Source organism: Hyperolius riggenbachi, chromosome 8 (assembly GCF_040937935.1).
Source record: "Hyperolius riggenbachi isolate aHypRig1 chromosome 8, aHypRig1.pri, whole genome shotgun sequence".
Taxonomy (NCBI): Eukaryota; Metazoa; Chordata; class Amphibia; order Anura; family Hyperoliidae; genus Hyperolius; species Hyperolius riggenbachi.
This window is the reverse complement of record NC_090653.1, coordinates 272,092,484-272,116,070: the sequence shown is the minus strand read 5'-3', so window position 1 is coordinate 272,116,070 and position 23,587 is coordinate 272,092,484. Positions and strand designations below refer to the sequence as shown.

General features: G+C 46.3%; 1 protein-coding gene across 2 annotated transcripts in view; it reads right to left on the bottom strand.

Moving 5' to 3' along the window:
• Nucleotides 1-2,077: 2,077 nt before the first annotated feature.
• The window catches only part of POMT1 (protein O-mannosyltransferase 1), a 43,897-nt gene continuing 22,387 nt past the window's right edge, over nt 2,078-23,587 (bottom strand). For both annotated transcript variants that reach the window (XM_068248916.1, XM_068248914.1), the window contains exons 6-20: nt 22,982-23,093; nt 22,791-22,856; nt 22,614-22,707; nt 22,379-22,534; nt 20,460-20,590; nt 18,251-18,346; nt 18,066-18,158; nt 17,574-17,670; nt 13,324-13,416; nt 12,193-12,313; nt 12,018-12,115; nt 9,526-9,639; nt 6,048-6,174; nt 4,187-4,364; nt 2,078-2,838 (exon numbers count right to left, since the gene is read on the bottom strand). In XM_068248916.1, the coding sequence (XP_068105017.1) occupies nt 2,664-2,838; nt 4,187-4,364; nt 6,048-6,174; nt 9,526-9,639; nt 12,018-12,115; nt 12,193-12,313; nt 13,324-13,416; nt 17,574-17,670; nt 18,066-18,158; nt 18,251-18,346; nt 20,460-20,590; nt 22,379-22,534; nt 22,614-22,707; nt 22,791-22,856; nt 22,982-23,093 (1,751 nt within the window). In that variant the 3' untranslated portion in view covers nt 2,078-2,663. The remainder of the gene's footprint in view (nt 2,839-4,186; nt 4,365-6,047; nt 6,175-9,525; nt 9,640-12,017; nt 12,116-12,192; nt 12,314-13,323; nt 13,417-17,573; nt 17,671-18,065; nt 18,159-18,250; nt 18,347-20,459; nt 20,591-22,378; nt 22,535-22,613; nt 22,708-22,790; nt 22,857-22,981; nt 23,094-23,587) is intronic.

Genomic DNA, 23,587 nt, shown 5'->3' with positions numbered 1-23,587 from the left:
TTTACATTTTTTTTTGCAATTGTGGCCCTTTTAAGTTGCACCTGCTCGTTTGGCAGCAATAAGAAAATGATCTTTAGATACATCCCCCCCCCCCCCCCAACTCAGAAACCTCCAGAATACTCCCTTTCCATGTCACTCGCTGAAAGCATGTCCCCTACTGCTCCATGTAGTGGGGAGTGGTGTAGCCACGCCTGTCGTTCACCTGGTAGAGGGAGGTGGTGTGAGGGTCACACCCCCTCCTAAAGGTCAGCTGCTATGTTGTCATGGTGTACATCCGGAAGGCATCAGACCCCCCAGGTGGGAAGTTCCAGTGTGACAATTTCCTGGAACCTCAGGCGTTCAGCTGAGCAACACTGGGTGGGGGAGGGGGTGCCCACTATAGCGTTAGGAGGGATGACAGGAAAGAGAAAAGTGAAGACGGGCAGGTTGAAGCTTCTTATCAAACTAACAAAATAAATAGTTGGAGCTTCACCTGCTAATCAGGAAGATATTAAATCAGACAAACTTAGTGTTACCACTACATGAAAATAAATAAATCAAACAGGAAAATGTAAGTATACATTCCCTTCAAATCCTAATAATAGGCAGCTGTCACACAATGCGTTACTACTGTAAACTGTTCCAAAGATCAAAAGCTAATGCACATTTTCATATATTAAGTAGTAGAAAATACATCAGGTAAGAGATGGAGCTTAAAGCGGACCTGAACTAAAAACTTCCTCTCAGCTCTAAAAGATAAGTAACAGCATAATCTTTAAAGAAAAATATTTCTTTGTTACAGCTGATACAAATCCTGCAATAAATGTGCAGTGTCTACTTCCTGCTTTCATGGAAGCAGACATAGCGTTAAAGAAGAACTCCAGCCTAAACAAACATACTGTCATTGTTACATTAGTTATGTTAAATAGAATAGGTAGGCAATATAATCTCTTACCTACCCTGTTTTAAAAGAACAGGCAAATGATTGTGATTTCATGGGAGCAACCATCTTTTTGGTTGAAAAGAGGTGACGGAGCATGAGACACCATTCCAACTGTCCTGTGTCCTGATCATCAGTAATTTTTTCATGCTTTGCACCGCATCAGGGGAAAAATACCCAGGCAGTTTTCTGTGATGGGGTGGAGCTTAGCTTCTGTGCAGCTAAAAATGAGGCTTTGGTTAGAAAAACAAAGTTCTGATGCTGTGAAACTGTTAAACACCAAGCCTTTTCAGTGCTGCTGAGTAGATTTTTAGTCTAGAGTTTAACTAACATCCTGTGTTTACAATTGAGCTGCTCTGCCAAGGCAGCCAGCTGATAGATCAAATTACAGTTATGATAAGTCACAGGCTAAACTCTTTAAATACATACAGGGTGCATTTCTCCGTTTTCCTTCTGTCCTGTGCTAGAGTTCAGGTCCACTTTAAGCCATAGTGTGGAGAACACTGGGATTGGGAAAGTATGGCAGTGGGGTGATATTGCCACTAGAGGGTGCTGTTGGAGTGGTTTTGCTCTGCTTTCCTGTAGTGGCTAGTATACTGAAATGAACAGATACTGGCACCTGTAAGGCCCAGGGTCTGGAACTCTTGATCAACAGCAATAAAAATAATTGATTCATTTCATGACTGATTTTTTTTGTTTGTTAATCCTGTCCAGCAGGGGGAGCACACACCTGATATGTCTATCACTTTTTGCCTCAGGCCCATGAGGCAGCCGAGACCACAATTATGCCTATGTAACCCTGACCCCATTAAAAGCCTTTGCTGAATATAAAGCAGCTTGAAGACACAGGATTTGTATAACATATTATATACTTAAAGGGATACTTACGTCAAATAAAAAAAATTAGTTTTACTCCCCTGGGGCTTCCCTCAGCCCCCTGCAGCTGTCCGGTGACCTCGCAGCATCGCTCCGATCCTCCTGTCCCCGCCAGCGGCTGCTTCTGGTTTCAGCGGCATCCACCGACAGGCTGGGAACGCGAGTGATTCTTCACGTTCCCAGCCACAAGAGCACCCTCTATGCTGTTATTGCGGCAAGAAGGCAGCAATAACAGCATAGAGGGTGCTATTGTGGCTGGGAACGTGAAGAAACACTCGCATTCCCAGCCTGTCGCCGAAACCGGAAGCAGCCGCCGCCGAGGACAGAAGCGATGCTGCGAGGTCAACGGACAGCTGCAGGTGGCTGAGGGAAGCCCCAAGGGAGTAAAACTATTTTTTTAATTTGAGTTAAGTATCCCTTTAACAACCAGTCAGAATTCAGTTTGCTGTTAGCAGACTGGTTAAAAAGATTATTTTTGATTGGTTGTTACAAATTCCTATGCATTGTAATTGCACTTTCAAATGCTTTTTACCAGCCTCAGAAAGCCTGTTGCAGTAATTATGTCATACTCTACCTTTGTTACACAGCACCACCTACAGGTTACTACTGGAATTGCTGGTGACAGCTGTCTTTCTAGCTACATGTAGTGTTATTGCACTGTGCTGCACCACAGGCAGTAGAAAACTAGTCTAGCCTACATCGTCAACCTGTGCCACTGTTGCCTTTTAACACACAGTTTGAGCTAATAAATTGCCCTCTGTGGGATGATAAGAAAGGTAGAGAGTAGGATTTGCTCACCAAGCTGCCAATGTCACGTGATATCGGCATCCATCTTGGATTGTGCAGGTTCTGGTCACACTATCTAAAGTCATTGTTTCCTGATCAGAATGTCCCATGTCTCCTTCCAGCGGAGGCTCCTGAGCTCTACTGGTGACAGTGCTGGCTCTCCATAGGTCAGAGGGCAAAGCTTGCGATAGGTCAGGTAAACACTGGACATCCACACCAATAGGAGAGAAGAGAAGGTGTTCTTCAGAGCATCGGACCTGATATACAGCAAGATAGAACGTATCATATGGAGGCTGGAGACACAACTACATAAAAGATCTGCAGTACAGTCCATTAAAAGTTCTCAGAGATGCATGTAAAAGGCCAACTCCACCAAAAAGTTAGTATTTCCCATTTGGATGGCTGTTAAGGTCAAAGGACATTAGAATTGAATGGGGTCTACCTGTACGGAGTTCTGTAATACAGCTTATTTAAAGGACCACTCCCACACCAAAAAAAGAACCGGAAGAAAAATACTTATTTCAAATTTTACAGAGTAAAATGCTATAAACTACCCTACTCGTCACCTATGTTGCTGTCCCCTACATTATACAGTAAAAACAGTAAAAGGCTGACAGATTTGGCAGGCTCTGGACCAGGGTTCCCTGGAACCCCAGGGTTCCTTGAGGACTCTGCAGGGGTTCCTTGGCATTTTACCCCATCGTGGAGGAAGTATAATAGAGAACACTATAATAGGTGGTACTGTAACAAGAAGCACTAAATTGGGGGCTCAGGAGACAGTATAATGAGTGGCAGTGTAATAGGAGGTAGTGAAATTAACAGCCTAACCTACTTTTAAAGACCATGCCTCCTGAAAAATAAATGTAGGGGTTCCTCGAGACCAAAAAATTGTTTGCAGGGGTTCCTTGAGATCCAAAAGTTATTTACAGGGTTCCTCTAGGGTAAAAAGGTTTAGAAAGGCTGCTCTGGACTAATCCATCTCTTTATGGGGGTATCAATATGGTGGTCAATGAGATGCAAATAATTACAAGCTAATGCAGAATTATGCAAATTGAACAAGCTTAAAAATTGACCATTCAAGCTCCAGAGGTGCTATCATAACACAAGTAACATTATTACATTTTATCATTTTCTTATAAAGTTATGTGTATTATGATAGCACCAGTAGTCCTGTGTTGGTACTGGTAATATTTTGGGTTTAGCCTCCTTTCCCCATACCAAACTATAGAAGGGACAGAGCTAGTGGGGTTGTGAGCTTTTTTTCGTGATTTGGCTCCCCTCCAGTTAAGCATAGTTCACCATATTGCAAACTACTTCCTACTTTAGGTGTCACATGGTCACAACTGACAGACTCAGCCACCAGCTGCAACTAGAAAGAAGAGGAAGTGAGCTGTATTGAAGTTGAAAAAAAAAAAAACATTTAGCCAATAAACCAGGTGTTCTATCCACTATTTTGCTTCTATATACGCTTATTTAACATTGTGATTTATTATAGAATTTGCTTGGTTCAATTTTAACTTTAGTGGGCTTTTGTTTATGCCTATACCACCGACTCACAAACCTGGATTACTACCACTCCCGCCCAGCAGAGGGCAGCACACTTACCTTAGCAGGTGCTGGTGAATGTGTTCCAGGAGTGCAGGCACTAGGAGGATCTGGCAGGTCAGGGCAGGGAGGTAGTGATACAGGAAGAGGGTTTTCTCCATTAGGAAGAATGGCAGGTAATTCAAGGCCCAGCCACCAAGGCACAATGATCCCGTCAGCTGCAGAGCCTGCCAGGAGCCTGAACAGCAAACAGCATTATTAATGGAAGGAAGGCCAAGCTAGAGGTTCCTCACTACTGTTCACTGAGATGAGGCTACATATACAGACAGAGGCCCGACTTCGCTCATACTGCAGAAACCCGGCTAATGATTGGAGGAGGCTGGAACAGGTAGGATTTCTGTTTGCACCATGCAATGCATAACATGTCCATGTATACAAAGGCTTAATCTCCCTGACGGTATGATTAATTCTGGATTTGAGTCTTAAAGCGGCGCAATCTTTTCACACCTTAAAACCAGGACTAAATCATACCGCAGCAAGCTTTGCGGCAGCCTTACACTTACCCCCCAGGGCTCCAGTCCTGCAATTCTACCTCCGTCCTCCGGGTGGTGCTATAATGTCATGACAACAAACTGCAATCTCAACCAAGTGATCCAGATCCTCAGAGGACCAGAATAAGAATGGCTGCCAGCATCTGGATCTCCGGGGAGGCGAGTTAGAAACACCGCCAAGCTGCCTCCCCATACTTCCTGGCGGCCACTCCGAGTCAGTCTTGGGTTTACATTCCTGGCTACTTTTTTCCACCCCGAGCCTGACTTTGGGTTAACGCCAAGGAGAATATCTACTAAAAGACTGCAGCAGCAGCCCCAGAACCGCCTAACGCCAATTGGCAAGCAGTCCTTGGGGCGCTGGATTCGTGCACACATCTCCGCTAGGAGACTGTTAGACCGTCTATTTACAATGTACAGCACTGTACTGGGGACAGCGGTGACACTCGGCTGTCCCCTTGGGAGGCACAGAAATCGATTGGCTATCATAGGCTGATGTTTATGAGAGACTATCGCTGTGATTGGCTGGCGGGTGGAGGGAGGAAGCAAAGGAAGTGGGAAAAAAAAAAAGATACATTTAATTAAAAAAAAGCAAACAAAAAAAATAAATTTATAAATAAACATGCCAGCAGGGATCAGAGCCCACCTGTTTGTGGGCAGAAAAGGTGTGTGTGTGTGTGTGTGTGTGTGTGTGTGTGTGTGTGTGTGTGTGGTGTGTGTGGTGTGTGGTGTGTGGTGTGTGTGTGTGTGTTTTTTTGGGAGGGGGGGGGGGGGGAAATAACTTGTGTGCTGACTTGTACAGCCCTGCAGAGCTCTGATTAGTATAAAAAAAATAGCTTGGTCACTAGGGGGGTGCAAGCCTATGGTCTTGAAGTGGTTAAAGAGAACCTGATGTAAACTTTGGCAACATATGACTGCTAGTGGATTTCAGAAGCAGTTCCAGAGACTGGAGGTCTCACAGTATCAGAGTATTTCCGAAGGTGAGCGGATCCATACTGCGTATGCGATTGTCCACACCCACGCATGTGCAGTACGGATACAAACGTGTTCGGGAGCACTTGGGGACTCGAGTACTTTCGAAGCCTGCCCAGGAGTACTGAAGCCATGTAAATTCAACGGGACAGCAGTGGAACGAGGGGACAGGGAGGATCGGGAAGGGTCTATGGGATCCAGAACCTTCCCTCTACATGGGTAAGAATCTAACAGGTTCTGTTGAAATATACATTGTAAGATGTACATAAGTTCATTCCCCACCCAGCACACTATATCAGACTGACTATGGTAGGGGTTAGGCTAAGATCTCCAATCCACAGTGACATGAATGTAGACATTAAGGCACTGCTATAGATGTGGTCGCTGTATAATTACATTACCTTGTGGAATGTCATAGATCGCTCTCCTCCGCCGCAGCAAGTACCAGATGAATATTGTAGTGTATAGCACAGCGCCGATGTTAGCTGAATACCAGATGACCGGGTTACCCAGCAGCTGGATCTGGGCCTGCAACCAAAACACCAGAAAACAACAGTTACACCAGTCACAATTATTTGTGTAGAAAACAACTGCAACTGTATTTATAAAGCTGAGTATTGCTTGAAGCCCCCACCTCACCCCCCAGATGTATTGTTAAAGAGGCAAAGAGAAGACAGCACTGTTACTCATAAAAGGTTAATAACTGGAAAAGTGATGTGACCCAGGATCCCTTTATAGAACTAGCAGCTGCCAGGAGAGTGCCCATACTATATAGTTCCTACCCCAAATTAGTACATCCCCAACTCAAACTCACAGCAGCGCCGCCGACTCAAAGCCACAGCAGCGCCACCAACTCAAACCCACAACAGAACCCCAGACTCAAACCCACAGCAGCAACCAGACAGCAGCGCCGCCAGCTCAAACCCACAGCAGCGGACACACAGCACCTCAGACTCAAACCCACAGTAGTGCTGCTGAAACAAAAAACCAACAGCAGCACCCACAACTCAAACCCAAAGCAGCATCCATGACTCAAACACACGGCAGCGCCCCCGACTCAAACACACGGCAGCGCCCCCGACTCAAACACACGGCAGCGGCTCAAACACGGCAGCGCCCCCGACTCAAACACACGGCAGCATTCATGACTCAAACCCACAGCGGCATTCATGACTCAAACCCACGGCGGCATTCATGACTCAAACCCACGGCGGCATTCATGACTCAAACCCACGGCGGCATTCATGACTCAAACCCACGGCGGCATTCATGACTCAAACCCACGGCGGCATTCATGACTCAAACCCACGGCGGCATTCATGACTCAAACCCACGGCGGCATTCATGACTCAAACCCACGGCAGCGCCCCCGAATCAAACCCACAGCAGCGCCCCCGAATCAAACCCACAGCAGCGCCCCCGAATCAAACCCACAGCAGCATCCATGACTCAAACCCACGGCAGCGCCCCCGAATCAAACCCACAGCAGCGCCCCCGAATCAAACCTACAGCAGCGCCCCCGAATCAAACCCACAGCAGCGCCCCCGAATCAAACCCACAGCAGCGCCCCCGAATCAAACCCACAGCAGCGCCCCCGAATCAAACCCACAGCAGCATCCATGACTCAAACCCACAGCAGCATCCATGACTCAAACCCACAGCAGCAACCATGACTCAAACCCACAGCAGCAACCATGACTCAAACCCACAGCGGCAAGGTCCCTCACCCAGACTCAAACTAACGGGTCTGCAAACTCAAACCCAAGGCAGCGCCGACGACTCAAACCCACAGCAGCGCCGACGACTCAAACCCACAGCAGCGCCGACGACTCAAACCCAAGGCAGCGCCGACGACTCAAACCCACGGCGACGCCCAACTCAAACCCACCGCATCCCCCCACCTCAAACCCACCGCATCCCCCCACCTCAAACCCACCGCATCCCCCACCTCAAACCCACCGCATCCCCCAACTCAAACCCAAAAAGCCAGCATACCAGGGTACTTATGTTTGATACACTCATCTGCACATATAAGATAACCAATGGGGCTGGATCAAGGATTCTCTGTATCTCACGGTTCCTTCAGAAAACCAATGAGACTATCTGCATTAAGACCTACGTAGCAAAAGTTTATCATGACAGCAGACTTACCCAGTGGCTGCTGACACCACCCTGCGTGTTTTACAGCTGGACAGCAGACATGCTAAGCAGTGCTGGAGAGGCCAGACTTCAACACAGCTAGTGAGCAATACTCTTATTAGCTGCGTTTGAGGAGCAGTGCTTAGACACAGGCATTGGCTGAGCTGGGGAGGCCTCTTCTTGCTGTGATGCAGATGATGTAATCCTTCCTGAGCAGACAACCACACTTTACTTGCTAGATAGGTTGCAGTGACAGTCCCCGTGGTCATTGGCACATTTAACATGACTGCAAACCATATATGTCTAAAGGTGCATACACACATGCAATTTTGATTGGCCAATAACTGACCAATTTTACAGACCTCCAGGTAGTATGAGGTCCAGCAGACTACGAATACATGAACAGATTGTGTTGGTAAACTCTCATACTACATGGAGGTGGTAAAATTGCACAATGATTGGCAAAATCAAATATTGGATGTGTGTACAAGATTTATAGACCTCTCCTTGCTTTAGGGTGGGAGCCATGTGTAACAATATTTGCAAAGGTGCCCAAATGGTAACTTTGACCTTGACCATGCTGAGGAAACGGTACCCATATTGTAGAGAAATAGGGTCATCACCTACCATACATCATCATTTTTCATTGGTCGAGATGTCTAGGGGTGTATCACTAAACTGAGGTACTCTACTCAACGTGTGTGACGTCTTTCCACATGATGAGCAGAGCAGAATGCTATACATTACATGCCTTGCATTATGCTCTATTCATTGTGTGTGTTTAGTGCATACAGAGACGGATTTGTACTCTTTACTGCACAAGGCCACTGTCAGCAGCCTCCCCTCTTCAGTATAGGTAGCAAGATGACCACTCCCCTCTCCAGTATGGGTAGCAAGATGACCACTCCCCTCTCCAGTATAGGTAGCGAGATGACCACTCCCCCCTCCAGTATAGGTAGCAAGATGACCACTCCCCCCTCCAGTATAGGTAGCGAGATGACCAACTCCCCCCCCCAGTATAGGTAGCGAGATGACCACGTCCCCCCTCCAGTATAGGTAGCGAGATGACCACTCCCCCCTCCAGTATAGGTAGCGAGATGACCAATCCCCCCCTCCAGTACATCGATTCATCCAGTGAACCACCCTTGGTGGAAGGGTGTTGTACCCTCCTTTTCTTCTATCACAGAAAGCGACATCTTAATCCTGAGTGGGGACAGGTTTATACTCCCCACCTGCCTATACAGTGGTTGCCTCAGCGGTAACCCTTGTTTGTAAGTATAATACTTACCTTTCATTTTTTCCATTTGGGCTAATACATACTACACTATATTGGGCTCTCGGTTTGTCTGCTTATATCTCCAGTATAGGTAGCGAGATGACCACTCCCCCCTCCAGTATAGGTAGCCCGTTACCCTTCCCTCTAGTATAGGCAGCCATATCACCCCTCCCCCCACATCCAGTATAGGTAGCCAGATAACCCTACCCCTCCTGTAACCTTCCCCCCTGTATAAGAATGCAGATGACCCCCCCCCCCCCCCTATACATAGCCTGATAACCCCCTCCCTCCAGTATAGGTAGCTAGGTGATTCCCCCCCCCCCCCTTCCCCGCTGTCTACCTGCCCTTGATCCTGTGGTGCCATGGCCTATGTGGCCTTGGCTTGAATCTGGCCCTGAGTGCATACACCCCCTTAGTATGTACTGGTGTAGCTCAGTGTCCCTGCAGTCAGAGTGTGAACTCACTGTGGTCTTGGGGTGGAGCCAGTAGGCAATGCTGGAGTCCAGTGTGATCCAGTCCAGGGGAGATGAGCTGTACTTGTGTTCTGGACTCTCACTTCTCATTGTCAGCATCTTCCACTGGAGAGACAGAAGGTAATTACTGTGAGGCAGACAAGACAAATAACATTTATATTGCGCTTTTCTCCTGGCGGACTCAAAGCGCCAGAGCTGCAGCCACTAGGGGCGCGCTCTATAGGCATAGAAATGTTAGGGAGTCTAGCCAAGGTCTCCTACTGAATAGGTGCTGGCTTACTGAACAGGAAGAGATGAGGTTCAAATCTTGGTTTCAGGGGCGTAACTAGAAATCACTGCCCCCCCTCCCCCCTGCGAAACTTTGGATGGGCCTTCAACCCCATCTCCCCCCCCCCCCCCCCCCCCCCCCACACCTTCCCAGGCAAACTGAGAACCAGTTATTCAATTGGCCAGTGCACACTTGAATGTTTTTCCCCATGCAGATAAAAACTGACAGCAGTCAAGCACTGCAGGCATTTTCTCTATCAATTACAATTAGCTTCTGTGATAAACGTGCATGTTTTCACACATACAGACATACATGGTGTGCAGAAAACATACAGAAAACAGACAGGGGAGTGTGCTCCCAGCCTCAGCTTATTACACTCACTCTGTCCATCTCTGATAGAGCAGAACTGGCTCTGCAGACTCTTCCAGCATCACTACAGTACACAGCACTTGGGAGGGGTAGAGAGGTTGGAGGCTGGGTGCTGTATACAAGACTCTGCTGCACACTAAATATGTACTATCTACAAATCTTTGTATGATTCCTTATCAGTGGCTGAGCAGACGCAGTCATTAGAACAATTGTGCAGAAAGCTTTTTCTCTCTGCGCCCTTAGTTGTCATTCTCTCAGGACAGGGAAAAAAAATGTCTCCCCTCATGGGGTCCCCTGCAGCTGCATCCCTTGCAGGGTCTATTTTTATGCCCTTGACTGGTTTTCCTGTGTCAGAGGCAGAGCCCTTAACCAGCACACTATCCAGCCACTACTATACTGTCCAGCCACTACTACACTATCCAGCCACTACCATAAACCATCAACTTCTGCAGGAGAAAGAATACCATGGCCTATGTTTCCCAACCGCCCTTATCATACACTGAAGAAACGACTATAACCCATGTGTACCATACAACAGCACTGTTTACTATTCCACTTTATTATTATTTATTAGATATATATAACGCTAACATATTACGCATCGGTGGACAATAAATAAGGTTACAGACGATGATAGGGTAACAGACAACACAATACAGATAATAAACAACAGGATATGCAATGCCAGATCATAAATACCATATTTTTGGCATACAAGATGTACCTAGGTTTAGAGGGGAAAAAAAAAAAAATTCAGGAAAAAAATATATACTAAACCTGGTGTATCCATGGTCCAGGACCGTCTTGTCGATGTTCTCCCCCAAATAGTGTCCAGCTATGTCCTTCCTGTTGCCTTCTGTGACCCCTTCTGTCTCAGTGTGTCCTCCTCCATTTATCCTCCGACCCCCCCCATGTCCTCCTCTGCACCCCTTTATCCTCCAACCCCCCCACCCCACCCCCATGTGTCCTCCTCTTCCCCGTGTATTAATAGGAGAAGCGGCAGCTGGCTCACCTAACCACCGGCTCCAGCTGCGATCACAGACCTCTCCTTCACGGCTCCCATAGTGCCGGCTTCCTGCGGATCGCGTCATCATCAGAAACGGGACACTATGGGAGCCGTGGAGAAGAGGTTTGCGATTGCAGCTCCTTTGACTTGGACCCCCCCCAAAAAAAAAGTGTCTAGGAAAAAGGAATCCGGGACAGAGATCAGACAATGTGTGCCTTAACATTTCCGTATGTAATGAACATGACAACAACCTATTGGATTTCAGACCGGCTACACAGAAAGAAATGCAAATCTATTTCTGCAGCTACACTATAAAGTGAACCAGAGACGAAGCACCCTCAGGTATTTTACCATATATATCAGTGGGAACATTGGAGAAAACACCTACCCTGCTCTCTGTTTCATTCTGCACTGCACAGCTTGTTTCTTATCAGCCCTGACAAAATCCCCGACTGAGCATTCAGTCTGAATTTGCTATAATGACTCAGCTAAAATGATTCCTGAGCAGAGCCACAAGGGGGCAGGCTTGGCTTGAAAAGACACCAGAAAACACAGACTCCGCTATAAAGATTCCTGAGCAAAGCCAGACTGAATGCTCAGTCTGGGATTTTGTCAGGGCTGATAAGAAACAAGCTGTGCAGTGCAGAATGAAACAGAAAGCAGGGTAGGTGTTTTCTCTAATGTTCCCACTGATATATAGGGTAAAATACATGAGGGTGCATCATCTCTGCTTCCCTTTAAGTTTTCAGATGCATTTTGCACATAGATGACCATTCTAACAGTCATGCAATGCAAATATGTGGCAAAGCATTACGTATAGTCAGAACTCCTGGAGGTTACCTGGAGCTCCCAGAATCGAGCCATGAAGCTGAGGTTCCTCCCTATATCCATCTGCAGAGGGCTGTGCAGCTCCTTCTCTCGCTCAGACTCCTCCCGGCCTGCAGGAACCACAAGGAAATCAAGCAGAGGTAACTATGCAGAACAGAAAATGTACTACCCACAATGCAGTACTTACTCTTGCCATATCTGTGCTCTTCCACATTCCACACCAGGCTCTGGTGATAGCCTTTTGCGACCTTATCTCCCACTACCTCCAGCTGCCGGAAGCCCCAGTCTGGTAATGCCGATCCGCTGAGCTGCAAGAGAACACACCGGGCTGGCATCAGTCATAACTGCCAACAAGAAATCACATGGAAAGCTACATACCTGCCTTAAAGGGGGCTTTAACATCCAAAAAAATAAAAATGCCCAAAAAGTTAGTGACCCCAAAATATATGTAAATACCCATTTTTTTCTAAAAGAGGTCCCTATATGTCACCCGATTTTTTTTTTTTTTTTTTTTTTTTTTAACCTGGTCTGGTTGCCTTTGCCTAACTGCAAGAACTGTGCACTGCCACCAGCTGGATTGTAGGAAGTTTGTGTTTGTTTTTTAGCTGCTATAACAAGTTTAAATCAGCATGCAAACAGAGCTTCCTATTTCGGATAAGATAATAACACTATGACCAGAAGGGAATTGAATCCCCCCTCCCACACACTTTGAAGAGTTTACACAGTGACGTAGGCCTGTTGTCTAGGAGATGAATGTTGTGGAAGGGACTATAAGCTGTGTCAGTAAGGAGCGAAAATTAAAACTAAGCTGGGTTGAGAAAAGCAAAAAGGAAAGAGAAGTGCAGAAGTGATGTCTCTTGAGACATATCAGGAACTGTACAGCAACACTTGTGAAGGTCAATGTGGATCGGGAACAATCCTCCATGATTTAATCGTACAGGGCGGTTGTTTCAAAAATCGGGTGGCGTGTGTCATGAAACATCGTTTAACAAATTTTTAGTAAACGATGTAGCACAATATTGTGAAAAAAATAAATTTGCCGTGAACAATCATTTGGAAAAATCCCTTAGCAGGTATGGGCTTTAAAGGGATACTTAAGGCTCCTGAAAAAAGTTTTACTTACCAGGGGCTTCTACTAGCCCCCTGCAAGCCATCCTGTGGGGCCGTGCCAGTCGGCAGGCCACTGCGCAGCCCATGGCGACGCATATTCCTTGTTCGCGTTGCCGGGGCTGCGCAGGACACAGGACCGGTAACTTAAACTTTTTTTTTCAGATGCCTTAAGCATCCCTTTAAGGATTACTTTTTGCTACAGTCTTACCTTCAGCGATGCTGATGTATTCACATGCACAAGTTTGACTTCAGATAAGATGGTTTTCCAAGTGTCTTTGTCCGATTCCCGATTGACGATCTCCTGCGAGGAATATGAAGTATTGAGGATATAAGGCTGCATACTGCGTATCGTTATCACTACGCCATTGTTGCCTGATGTCACTAGGACCAATAATCCAGCCAGGAATCCTGGTATGTATGACTAGCCACGCCCCCTCAAAGCCACGCCTCTCCTCACTGTGGCTACAACCTACAGCTGCATCCTAAACTTGCCTCTGCACCAACTGAGAGCTCAGACAGCAGTCACATGGTGTGTAAAGCTTCATCTACACGGTACAATTTTCCATCAGATCGACCGGTGATCTGATAAGAAATTGGATCGTGTGTAGACGTCCAAATTGTTTCAGATCAATTTTGTGATAGATTTTGCTTTGATAAGTATCCAAATCATTTCCAATTCGATTGGACCGCATAGAAATGATGTAATTGATCCGTCTAATACATCCGATCTGATGGAAAATAGTACTGTGTAGATGAGGCTTAAAGAGAACCCGAGGTGGGTTTGAAGAATATTACAGACCCATACAGAGGATGGATCTGCCTATACAGCCCAGCCTCTGTTGCTATCCCAAACCCCCCTAAGGTCCCCCTGCACTCTGCAATCCCTCATAAATCACAGCCAAGCTGCTGACAAACAGCTTGTCAGAGCTGGCTGTGTTTATCTCTATAGTGTCAGTCTGCTGCTCTCCCCGCCTCCTGCAGAGCTCCAGTCCCCGCCTGCATCCCTTCCCTCCCTGCTGATTGAAGGGAAGGGACGGGGGCAGGGACCAGAGCTATGCAGGAGGCGGGGGAGCAGCTGAGACTGACACTACAGATGTAAACACAGCCTCACAGCATGGCTGTGATTTATGAGGGATTGCAGAGTGCAGGGGGACCTTAGTGGGGTTTGGGATAGCAACAGAGGCTGGGCTGTATAGGCAGATCCAGCCTCTGTATGCAGATAACATTCTTTAAACACACCTCGGGTTCTCTTTAAGGGCAGGATGTGTAATTGGCTTGTCACAATTTCATCTGATTCGTGGGACATGCCAGAAGCTCAGTGGAGCTGTTAGACATGGCAGGAGGGTTGCTGAGGTGGTAAGGTTGCATTATACCATCATCATGGGTGATTTTAACATTCCTATTGACACCAATAACACTATCTCCAAAAAAACTTCTATCACTCACTTCCTCCTATGGCTTGTCTCAGTGGTCCTCTACCTCAACCCACACGCTTGACCTTGTATTCACTCGTCTCTGCTCTGTCACTGACTTTACTAATGATCCACTACCACTCTCTGACCATAACCTACTTAGCTTCTCTCTCTCCTCCTCTTTTCCTACCACCCTGGCACAAGCACGCTCACATACTCAAAGAAACTATCGCAATCTAGACATTCAAACTGTCTCTGATGCCCTGGCACCTCTCTTAACACAATCCTTCACTGACCCAGACTTGGCTGCTATACACTACAACAGCTCCATTACAAAAGTCATGGATGACTTCACCCCCCTCGTCAGTGCCTGCCCTCACCGTGTCTGTCGCCAACCCTGTATGACCAAAACCACTAAACAGTTAAAAAGATGCTCTAGAGCAGCTGAACGACGCTGGAGGAAAAGTAACACAAGTGAGGACTTCATCTTATATAAAATTGCCTTGAACAACAACTTCAGAAACGCACTCTCTGTGGCAAAAAAGTCCTATTTTTCTTCCCTAATATCCGCCCATGTACACAATCCAAAACGCTTGTTCAGCACCTTCAACTCCGTTCTCCATCCCCCTCCTCCTCCTCCTTCATCTTGCTTATCAGCTGAAGAATTTGCAACATACTTCACTGATAAAATTGACAAAATCAGAAGTGAATTCTCCATGCAGCCCTCAAATCCCACCTCCACACCTCTCATTGACTGCTCTCTAACTGCCTTCTCTCCACTCTCTGAACACTCTCTTTCCTCTATAATTGCCAAAGCTAATCTAACCACCTGTTCTTTGGATCCTATTCCCTCCCATTTCATTCCTCAGCTATCCTCATCTCTCTTGCCTGCACTAACAACTCTATTTAACCTGTCCCTCTCTACTGGCATCTTTCCGTCCCCACTCAAAAAAGCTGTTGTGACACCACTACTTAAAAAACCTTCTCTAGATCCTACCACACTTGCCAACTACCGCCCAGCGTCACTTCTCCCATTTGCATCCAAACTACTTGAGCGCCATATACATGCAGAATTAAGCCATTATTTATCTGCTAACTCCCTACTTGATCAGTTCCAGCCTGGCTTTCGCACTAACCACTCCACGGAAACAGCCCTTACCAAAGTGGCCAATGACCTTCTTACAGCCAAATCCAAAGGTCAATTTTCCATACTCACCCTTCTTGACCTGTCATCAGCATTTGATACTGTCGACCACACCTTACTCCTACAAATACTTTCAAATGTCGGAATAAAGGGCCTTGCTCTCACATGGTTATCTTCCTACCTCTCTGGAAGGTCCTTCACAGTCTCCTACTCAGATCAGATCTCTTCTCATCATGCTTTGTCTGTTGGGGTTCCCCAAGGCTCTGTCCTTGGTCCCCTCCTCTTTTCCATCTACATGCATGGTCTTGGTGATTTAATCAACTCATTCGGGTTTCAATACCACCTCTATGCAGACGATACACAACTGTACCTCTCTTCCCCAGACCTTAACTCCCCCCTTAAACGTGTTCCTGACTGCTTGTCTGCTATATCCTCCTTCATGTCCTCTCGCTTCCTAAAACGTAATATGAGTAAAACAGAACTAATAATTTTTCCACCGTCTCTGGCCACCTCTCTGCCTGAAGTAACTATAAATGTTAATAACACTCCCATAACTTCAGTTCCCAAAGCTCAGTGCTTGGGGGTGATATTCGACTCATCTCTCTCTTTTATTCCTCATGTTCACTCCATAACCAGCTCCTGCCATCTCCAACTCAAAAACATATCTCGCATCCGTCCCTTTCTCACTCAAGACACAACGAAAATGTTAATACATGCTCTCATAATTTCTCGTCTGGACTACTGCAACGTACTACTTTGTGGACTACCGTCTAACAAACTGGCCCCGCTCCAGTCGGTACTGAACTCAGCTGCTCGTCTCATTCATCTTTCTTCTCGATCTTCCTCTGCCGACCCTCTTTGTCAAGCTCTTCACTGGCTGCCAATTAACCAGAGGATCCAGTTCAAACTCCTAACCCTAATCTACAAAGCTCTCCACAATCTCTCTCCCCGGTACATATCATCACTCATTTCCAGATACAAACCCAATCGCAATCTCAGATCTGCACATGATCTTCTGTTGTCCTCCTCTAGAATCAAATCCTCACATTCACGTTTACAAGACTTCGCACGCGCTTCACCCCTCCTCTGGAACGCCCTCCCACAACACATCTGTCACTCGCCAACCTTTGTTACCTTTAAACGCTCTCTAAAAACACACTTGTTCCGACAAGCATATGCGCTACCTTAGGCCACTTCCCTTTATACTAAGACCAAATTGCACCCCTACTAGGTATCCTAAAACACAAAGCATGTATATATTTGCTGCATACTACCCCTCCTCCTGTTCCCCCCCCCCCCCCCCCATTCCCTTTAGATTGTAAGCTCGCAAGGGCAGGGCTCTCTCCCCCTTGTGTCTTGGTAACCATTATACATTTTATTCACCATGTTAATTTTATCACTGTCATTACCAATTCTATAATTTGTATTTTGTATCATTCTTTGTATTTTGTCACTAATTATGTATCTTGTATATTGGTGTACACCATTGTCTGTATTATTATGTACCCCATGTTTGTTTCTTACTTTGTGCAGCGCCACAGAAGATGTTTGCGCTTTATAAATCAATAATAATAATAATAATTATACACAAGAACTTATCACAGTTACAGCAAGTAAGGAGCAGGGAACGTTGTTTAGACATGAGAAGACACTAAGCGGTGCACCCCTCTGACATAGAACTTTTAAAATGAGCAAAGGCAAGAGAGGAGAGCCACCCATACAGTCTAAAATATGACAGCAGTTATTAAAAAGCATTACTGATAATAATATGAGGCTATTGGATCTCAACTTGTCCATACTGAAAGGAAAACAGTTTCTTTTTTTTTCATAACCGTAAAGATACAACTTAACAGTATTTAAAAATTTCCGTTTATATCACTTGGCTCAAGAGCTGACACTTACCACTTTCCAAAAAGTCTGTGCAGGCATAGAAATGTTGTAATCGATGTAGCAGGAGATCTCTTGGGCGTAGGGAGAGAAGGGCGCGGCCACGTCATGTCTGGAAGGAATCGGTGAATCATTACGGAGGCTGCCACATTTATTTCCTTTTAAAACAATACCAGTTGCCTAAAAACTACAACTTTTAGCCGTAGACCAAGTATGCAGAACAGGAGTTTCTGATGATAATCAGGCAAGATTAGCTGCATGCTTGCTTCAGGTGGGTGATTCAGACACTACTGACCAGAAAGACCAGCAAGACAGCCAGGCAACTGGTATTGTTTAAAAGGAAATCAATATAGCAGCCTCCATATAAGAAACAAATATGGCAGCCTACATATATATCTTGCTTTAGGTTTCCTTTAACATCAGTGCAAGATTCAGACATCTTAACACCTTTGACATATGCCACAAATAAAAGGTCCTGTTTATGCAGACGTACACCCTGATACATACGTGTTCAGCAAGCGGGAAGTTATGCCGTGTACCAGTTGTATGACGTCTCCGTGTCGCACGGCACGTGGCGGTGAGCTGACAACCATTTCCTGTCTGGTACAAGACAACACAGAAGAGTTATCAGCGGGTCTTTGTGCTCACACTGACCAAACACAGCTGTGACAATCAGGCTGCTGTGTGCTTACCGGCCCGGGTCCTTGACAATCCACCAGTTATTGACATCTTTGTAGGGGTAGCAGGTGACCTGCTGCTGGTGGGAGCTGCCGCGTCCTCCCTCGTACCTGTACCAAGGCCATCACACAGAGATCAGCACACACAGGGTGACAGGGGACTGATAAGAGTACCTGCTGTGTGTGAAAGGCTATCTTCCTTCACTGCAGTCTATATACAATGGCTGTGATCAATGTACAACATCCACCATGTGTTTACCAATGGGATATATAGGCTGATAAGTCAATACCCGGCACAAGAAAATATGTCAGGATGGAATAAAGACCTTTATGCTATAGTACAATATCCCCCAAGTTAACGCGGACCTGAACTCAGAACTTCCTCTCTGCTCTAAAAGATAAGCAACAGCATAATAACCTTTAAAGAAAAAACATTTGTTACAGCTGATACAAATCCTGCAATAAATATGCAGTGTGTCTACTTCTTGCTTTCATGGAAGCAGGCATAGGGTTAACATCCTGTATTTACAAATTAGGTGCTCTGCAGCGGGGGAATTAGACATGCTAAACTCTCTAAATACATACAGGGTGTATTTCTCTAGGTTCTCCTTCTGTCCTGTGCAAGAGTTCAGGTCCACTTTAAGCTGGCCGTACACATAGATTTCCACCCAAGGTTTCAAAACAATTGATTTTCTTTCTCAAAGGAATAGAGTTTAAAAGGGGATTCCTACCATACAGAGCACATCCATTTTCAAAAAATTCCAGCAGGGAATCGATTGAAAGTCGATTGAAACGTAGCTTTGCACTGTTCGAGGAAGCGCAAGGCTGTAGGCCGTCTATCTACCGCTACTCCTACCCCCCCCCCCCCCCCCGAATCCACCTACATCTACCATCCTGTCTGATTATTGATTGATTTTTGGTCCAAAATCGATCAATCTGACATTTAAAAAGGAATCGGTTCACATTCCAATTTGATGAATCGTATTTGTAGGGAATCGAATGAGAAAATCAATGTGTGTATGGGCAACTTAAAGTGTACCTGCACTCAGAACCTATTCTCTGTTCTAAAAGATAAGCAACAGCATAATAACTTTTAAAGAAAAACATTTCTTTGTTACAGCTTACAGAAGTCCTGCAATAAATCTACAGTGTGCCTACATCCTGCATTAATGGAAGCAGACAAAGGGTTAACATCCTGTGTTTATATATTATACAAATTTCTGTGCCGACACCACTGAGAGCTCAAATTACACTTGTGATTACTTGCATATGAGGTGGGCTTAGAGAGGCTCTTCTCTCTAAATACACACAGGGTACATCTCTCTCTGTTTGCCCTGTGCAAGAGTTCAGGTCCACATTAACATCCCTCAATTCAAGTCATTTGCTAAAGCAGCCTACCGTGTCACTGTAAAGACAGTTTACGGCGACAGCCCCTCAGGACCGGCTCAGATGGGTGACTGCCGGCAGTTGTGCTTTTCTCTGCGTTTACCGCTGGGGTCAACTGCGGCCCACATTGAGATGAGTGTCAGCGTTCATCTCAATGCGTTTACCATTGAATGTTGGCGTTCGTGCCGTGGTCCATCGAGTTTTCCGAGACGCGGCTTGTAGCATCTAGCTTCAGCTGCCTTTGCGGTTTTATGTCCCCCTAGGGGCTTAGAACGCAATGGGATGATGAAACGCCGCCATAAGCAGCCGTCCGTCTGAACCAGACCTTACTGGGCTTATTCTATCCTTTCCAGCTGTGTTGAAAAGGATAAGAAATGATCACAGGCAGAACCCAGCCATTTTATTGTTTCATCAATTGTCAAACAAGTGGTGTAACAGACTGCCCCTCCAGTTTATAGACACACATCCAAGTACTAAAACCTCCACCTGAGTATAACACCCCCTGAAGGACACCGTCTTCAACACAAGCACTCACATCCCTAAGTGGAATGTCCCCTTCACAGTACTACTGCCCCCTATCTGTACTCTGGCATTCTCCCCACTAGAGATGGTCAATGACATGCAAATAAAATAGCCGAAAAATCTAATTTCATGTAAATTATGTGCAGCTTGAAATTGGACTAATCAGAATAACTTCCAGCAAATGGTCTTTGGTTCAATTTCACGCTTCATATAATTTACATAAAATTTGAATGTTAGGCTTTTTATTTGCATCTCATTAACCATCTCTACTTCCCACCAACATGCATACAATTCTTTGTCTCCGGAATATACTTACATTATGGGATACGTGTTCTTGTGTGAGTGCAGCCAGCAGGGAACAGGCTTACCGAAAGTGTTCCGTAGGGTGATTTGCGAACCATATGCCACCTCTAGTGGCTGCCCCTGGGTGATCCGTGACAGCCCTCCCTAGAATCGCATATAAATGAGGTACTTTAAACACAGTGAAGAGAGTGGTGCATTCATCTACTAGCCCAAGTGTCAGTGTGCCATCCCTCTACTAGCCCAAGTGTCAGTGTGTCATCCCTCTACTAGCCCAAGTGTCAGTGTGTCATCCCTCTACTAGCCCACGTGTCAGTGTGCCATCCCTCTACTAGCCCACGTGTCAGTGTGTCATCCCTCTACTAGCCCAAGTGTCAGTGTGTCATCCCTCTACTAGCCCAAGTGTCAGTGTGTCATCCCTCTACTAGCCCACGTGTCAGTGTGCCATCCCTCTACTAGCCCACGTGTCAGTGTGTCATCCCTCTACTAGCCCAAGTGTCAGTGTGTCATCCCTCTACTAGCCCAAGTGTCAGTGTGCCATCCCTCTACTAGCCCAAGTGTCAGTGTGTCATCCCTCTACTAGCCCAAGTGTCAGTGTGTCATCCCTCTACTAGCCCACGTGTCAGTGTGTCATCCCTCTACTAGCCCAAGTGTCAGTGTGTCATCCCTCTACTAGCCCAAGTGTCAGTGTGCCATCCCTCTACTAGCCCAAGTGTCAGTGTGCCATCCCTCAACTAGCCCAAGTGTCAGTGTGCCATCCCTCTACTAGCCCAAGTGTCAGTGTGCCATCCCTCTACTAGCCCAAGTGTCAGTGTGCCATCCCTCTACTAGCCCAAGTGTCCGTATGCCATCCCTCCAGCAGACAAAGTGACAGTGTGTCATCCCTCTACTAGCCCAAGTGTCAGTGTGCCATCCCTCTACTAGCCCAAGTGTCAGTGTGCCATCCCTCTACTAGCCCAAGTGTCAGTGTGCCATCCCTCTACTAGCCCAAGTGTCAGTGTGCCATCCCTCTACTAGCCCAAGTGTCAGTGTGCCATCCCTCTACTAGCCCAAGTGTCCGTGTGCCATCCCTCTACTAGCCCAAGTGTCCGTATGCCATCCCTCCAGCAGACAAAGTGACAGTGTGTCATCCCTCTACTAGCCCAAGTGTCCGTATGCCATCCCTCCAGCAGACAAAGTGACAGTGTGTCATCCCTCTACTAGCCCAAGCATCTGTGTGTCATCCCTCTACTAGCCCAAGTGTCAGTGTGCCATCCCTCTACCAGCCCAAGTGTCAGTGTGCCATCCCTCTACTAGCCCAAGTGTCAGTGTGTCATCCCTCTACTAGCCCAAGTGTCAGTGTGCCATCCCTCTACTAGCCCAAGCATCTGTGTGTCATCCCTCTAGCAACCCAAGGATCAGTGTGCCATCTCTCACATAACCTGAGCATCAGTGTGTTATCACTCTAGCAGACCAAGTGTCAGTGTGTCATCCCTAAAATAGCCCAAGTTTCAGTGTGCCATCATTTTAGCACAGTGTTCCCCAACCCTGTCCCCAAGGCCCACCAACAGTGCATGTTTTGTGGAAATCCACAGCGGTAGTTAATCAGCTCTGCTGAGACACTAGTCACCTCACCTGTGAACGTTTGTGGTTTTCTGCAAAACGTACTGTTGGTGGGCCTTGAGGACAGAGTTGGGGGAACTGTGCTCTTGCGAGTCTCTCAAACCAAGTGTCAACATATCAACCCTCTAGTAGCCCAAGTCTGAGCGCGTCATCCTTGTAGTAGCCCAAATGACAGTGTGCCATCCCTCTAGTATCTAGTATCAGTGTGACATCTTCCCAAAACATGGCCAGTAATGAAAATGCAATGAGTCCAACAAGACTTGTGGCCTGCCCTGCCCCAAACTCTACAGCATACATCAACTGAAGTCTAACATCTAGAGTAGAGACAAGTACCTCAAGACTGGCTTGGAATGCACTACTCATAATGTGATCATGGGGCCCAGAGCGGGTCAGCATGGACAGGTGTATATAGAAGGTCCCCAGGTATAAAGCTGCAGGAACCACAAGAAGAGCCAGACCACGAGCTCCCAAGTGCAAAACCACCAACATCTGCATGGAGGAAGAGAGACAACAGGTGAAGGAGCTGCTGGAGTCAGCAAACGACTGAGCTGATGAACCCTGCACATACATTAGGCAGTTTGTGGTCTCCAATCAGCTGCCAACTGTGGACTCCAGCGATCCCAAGGATGAGAAGATAAGAGAAGAGTCCCATGTACTTCACACTGAGAACGGAAGGTGAAAGGATTACAGAGGAATCAAATAACATACCGTTATGAGAAGAGTAAACTCTTAAAACACAACTTACCCCGCGGCAAAGGCGCAAGCGACACCAGTGAGGAGCAGCCAGGACCACCAGGATAAGGAGAACGGGCTGGTGAGGGTAGAGGAACCTTTGTCATTTCCATTATTAAGGCCAGATGTTAAGCAATTCACATGTACAAGCTACGCGCCAGTGATGGCTTAGCTCATACTATAATTTCTTCTTGTGTTACCCACCTGTCCTGCTGACAATTCTGAAACTTGAGGTATGACAAGAAAGCCAGAAGAATGAAGAAAATGAGCACAGGCTCCAGCAGCATCAGTCGGGACTGAGTTATTAGTGCATTTTCTATAAGAGGAGATGAAAGGAACAATGCATCACACTGACGGAAATGACATCTGCCAGGGCATAGTTCTACTCTATATAACAAAGATGGCAACTGGTCCTTCCGCCAAACCCCTGCTTCAAGTGATTAGATAGGTGGAAACTGAGGCACCAAAACAGAATAAAATATGCTAAACCAAATACGACACGATCCTTCTAGTTACTTCTTTTATTAGCTGAAGAAGCAGGTTGATACCTGCGAAATGCGTTGCCTGTTTTGGAGCTTTATACTGAATCTTGACTTTCTGACTCTATATTTGGGGAAGTAAGTCCACCACTAACTCCATTTTTAAACTACTTTTAGCATATTTTATGCTTGGTGGAGGGGTTTTGCCCCTTATCCTTCAGGTCTATGGAGAACGACATCCTAACCTGAGGGTGTCGGGTCTATTCTCCCCATTTGTCTATACAGTGGTTACCTGTGAATATTAGTTTACTAGATGTAATATAGAAGATAG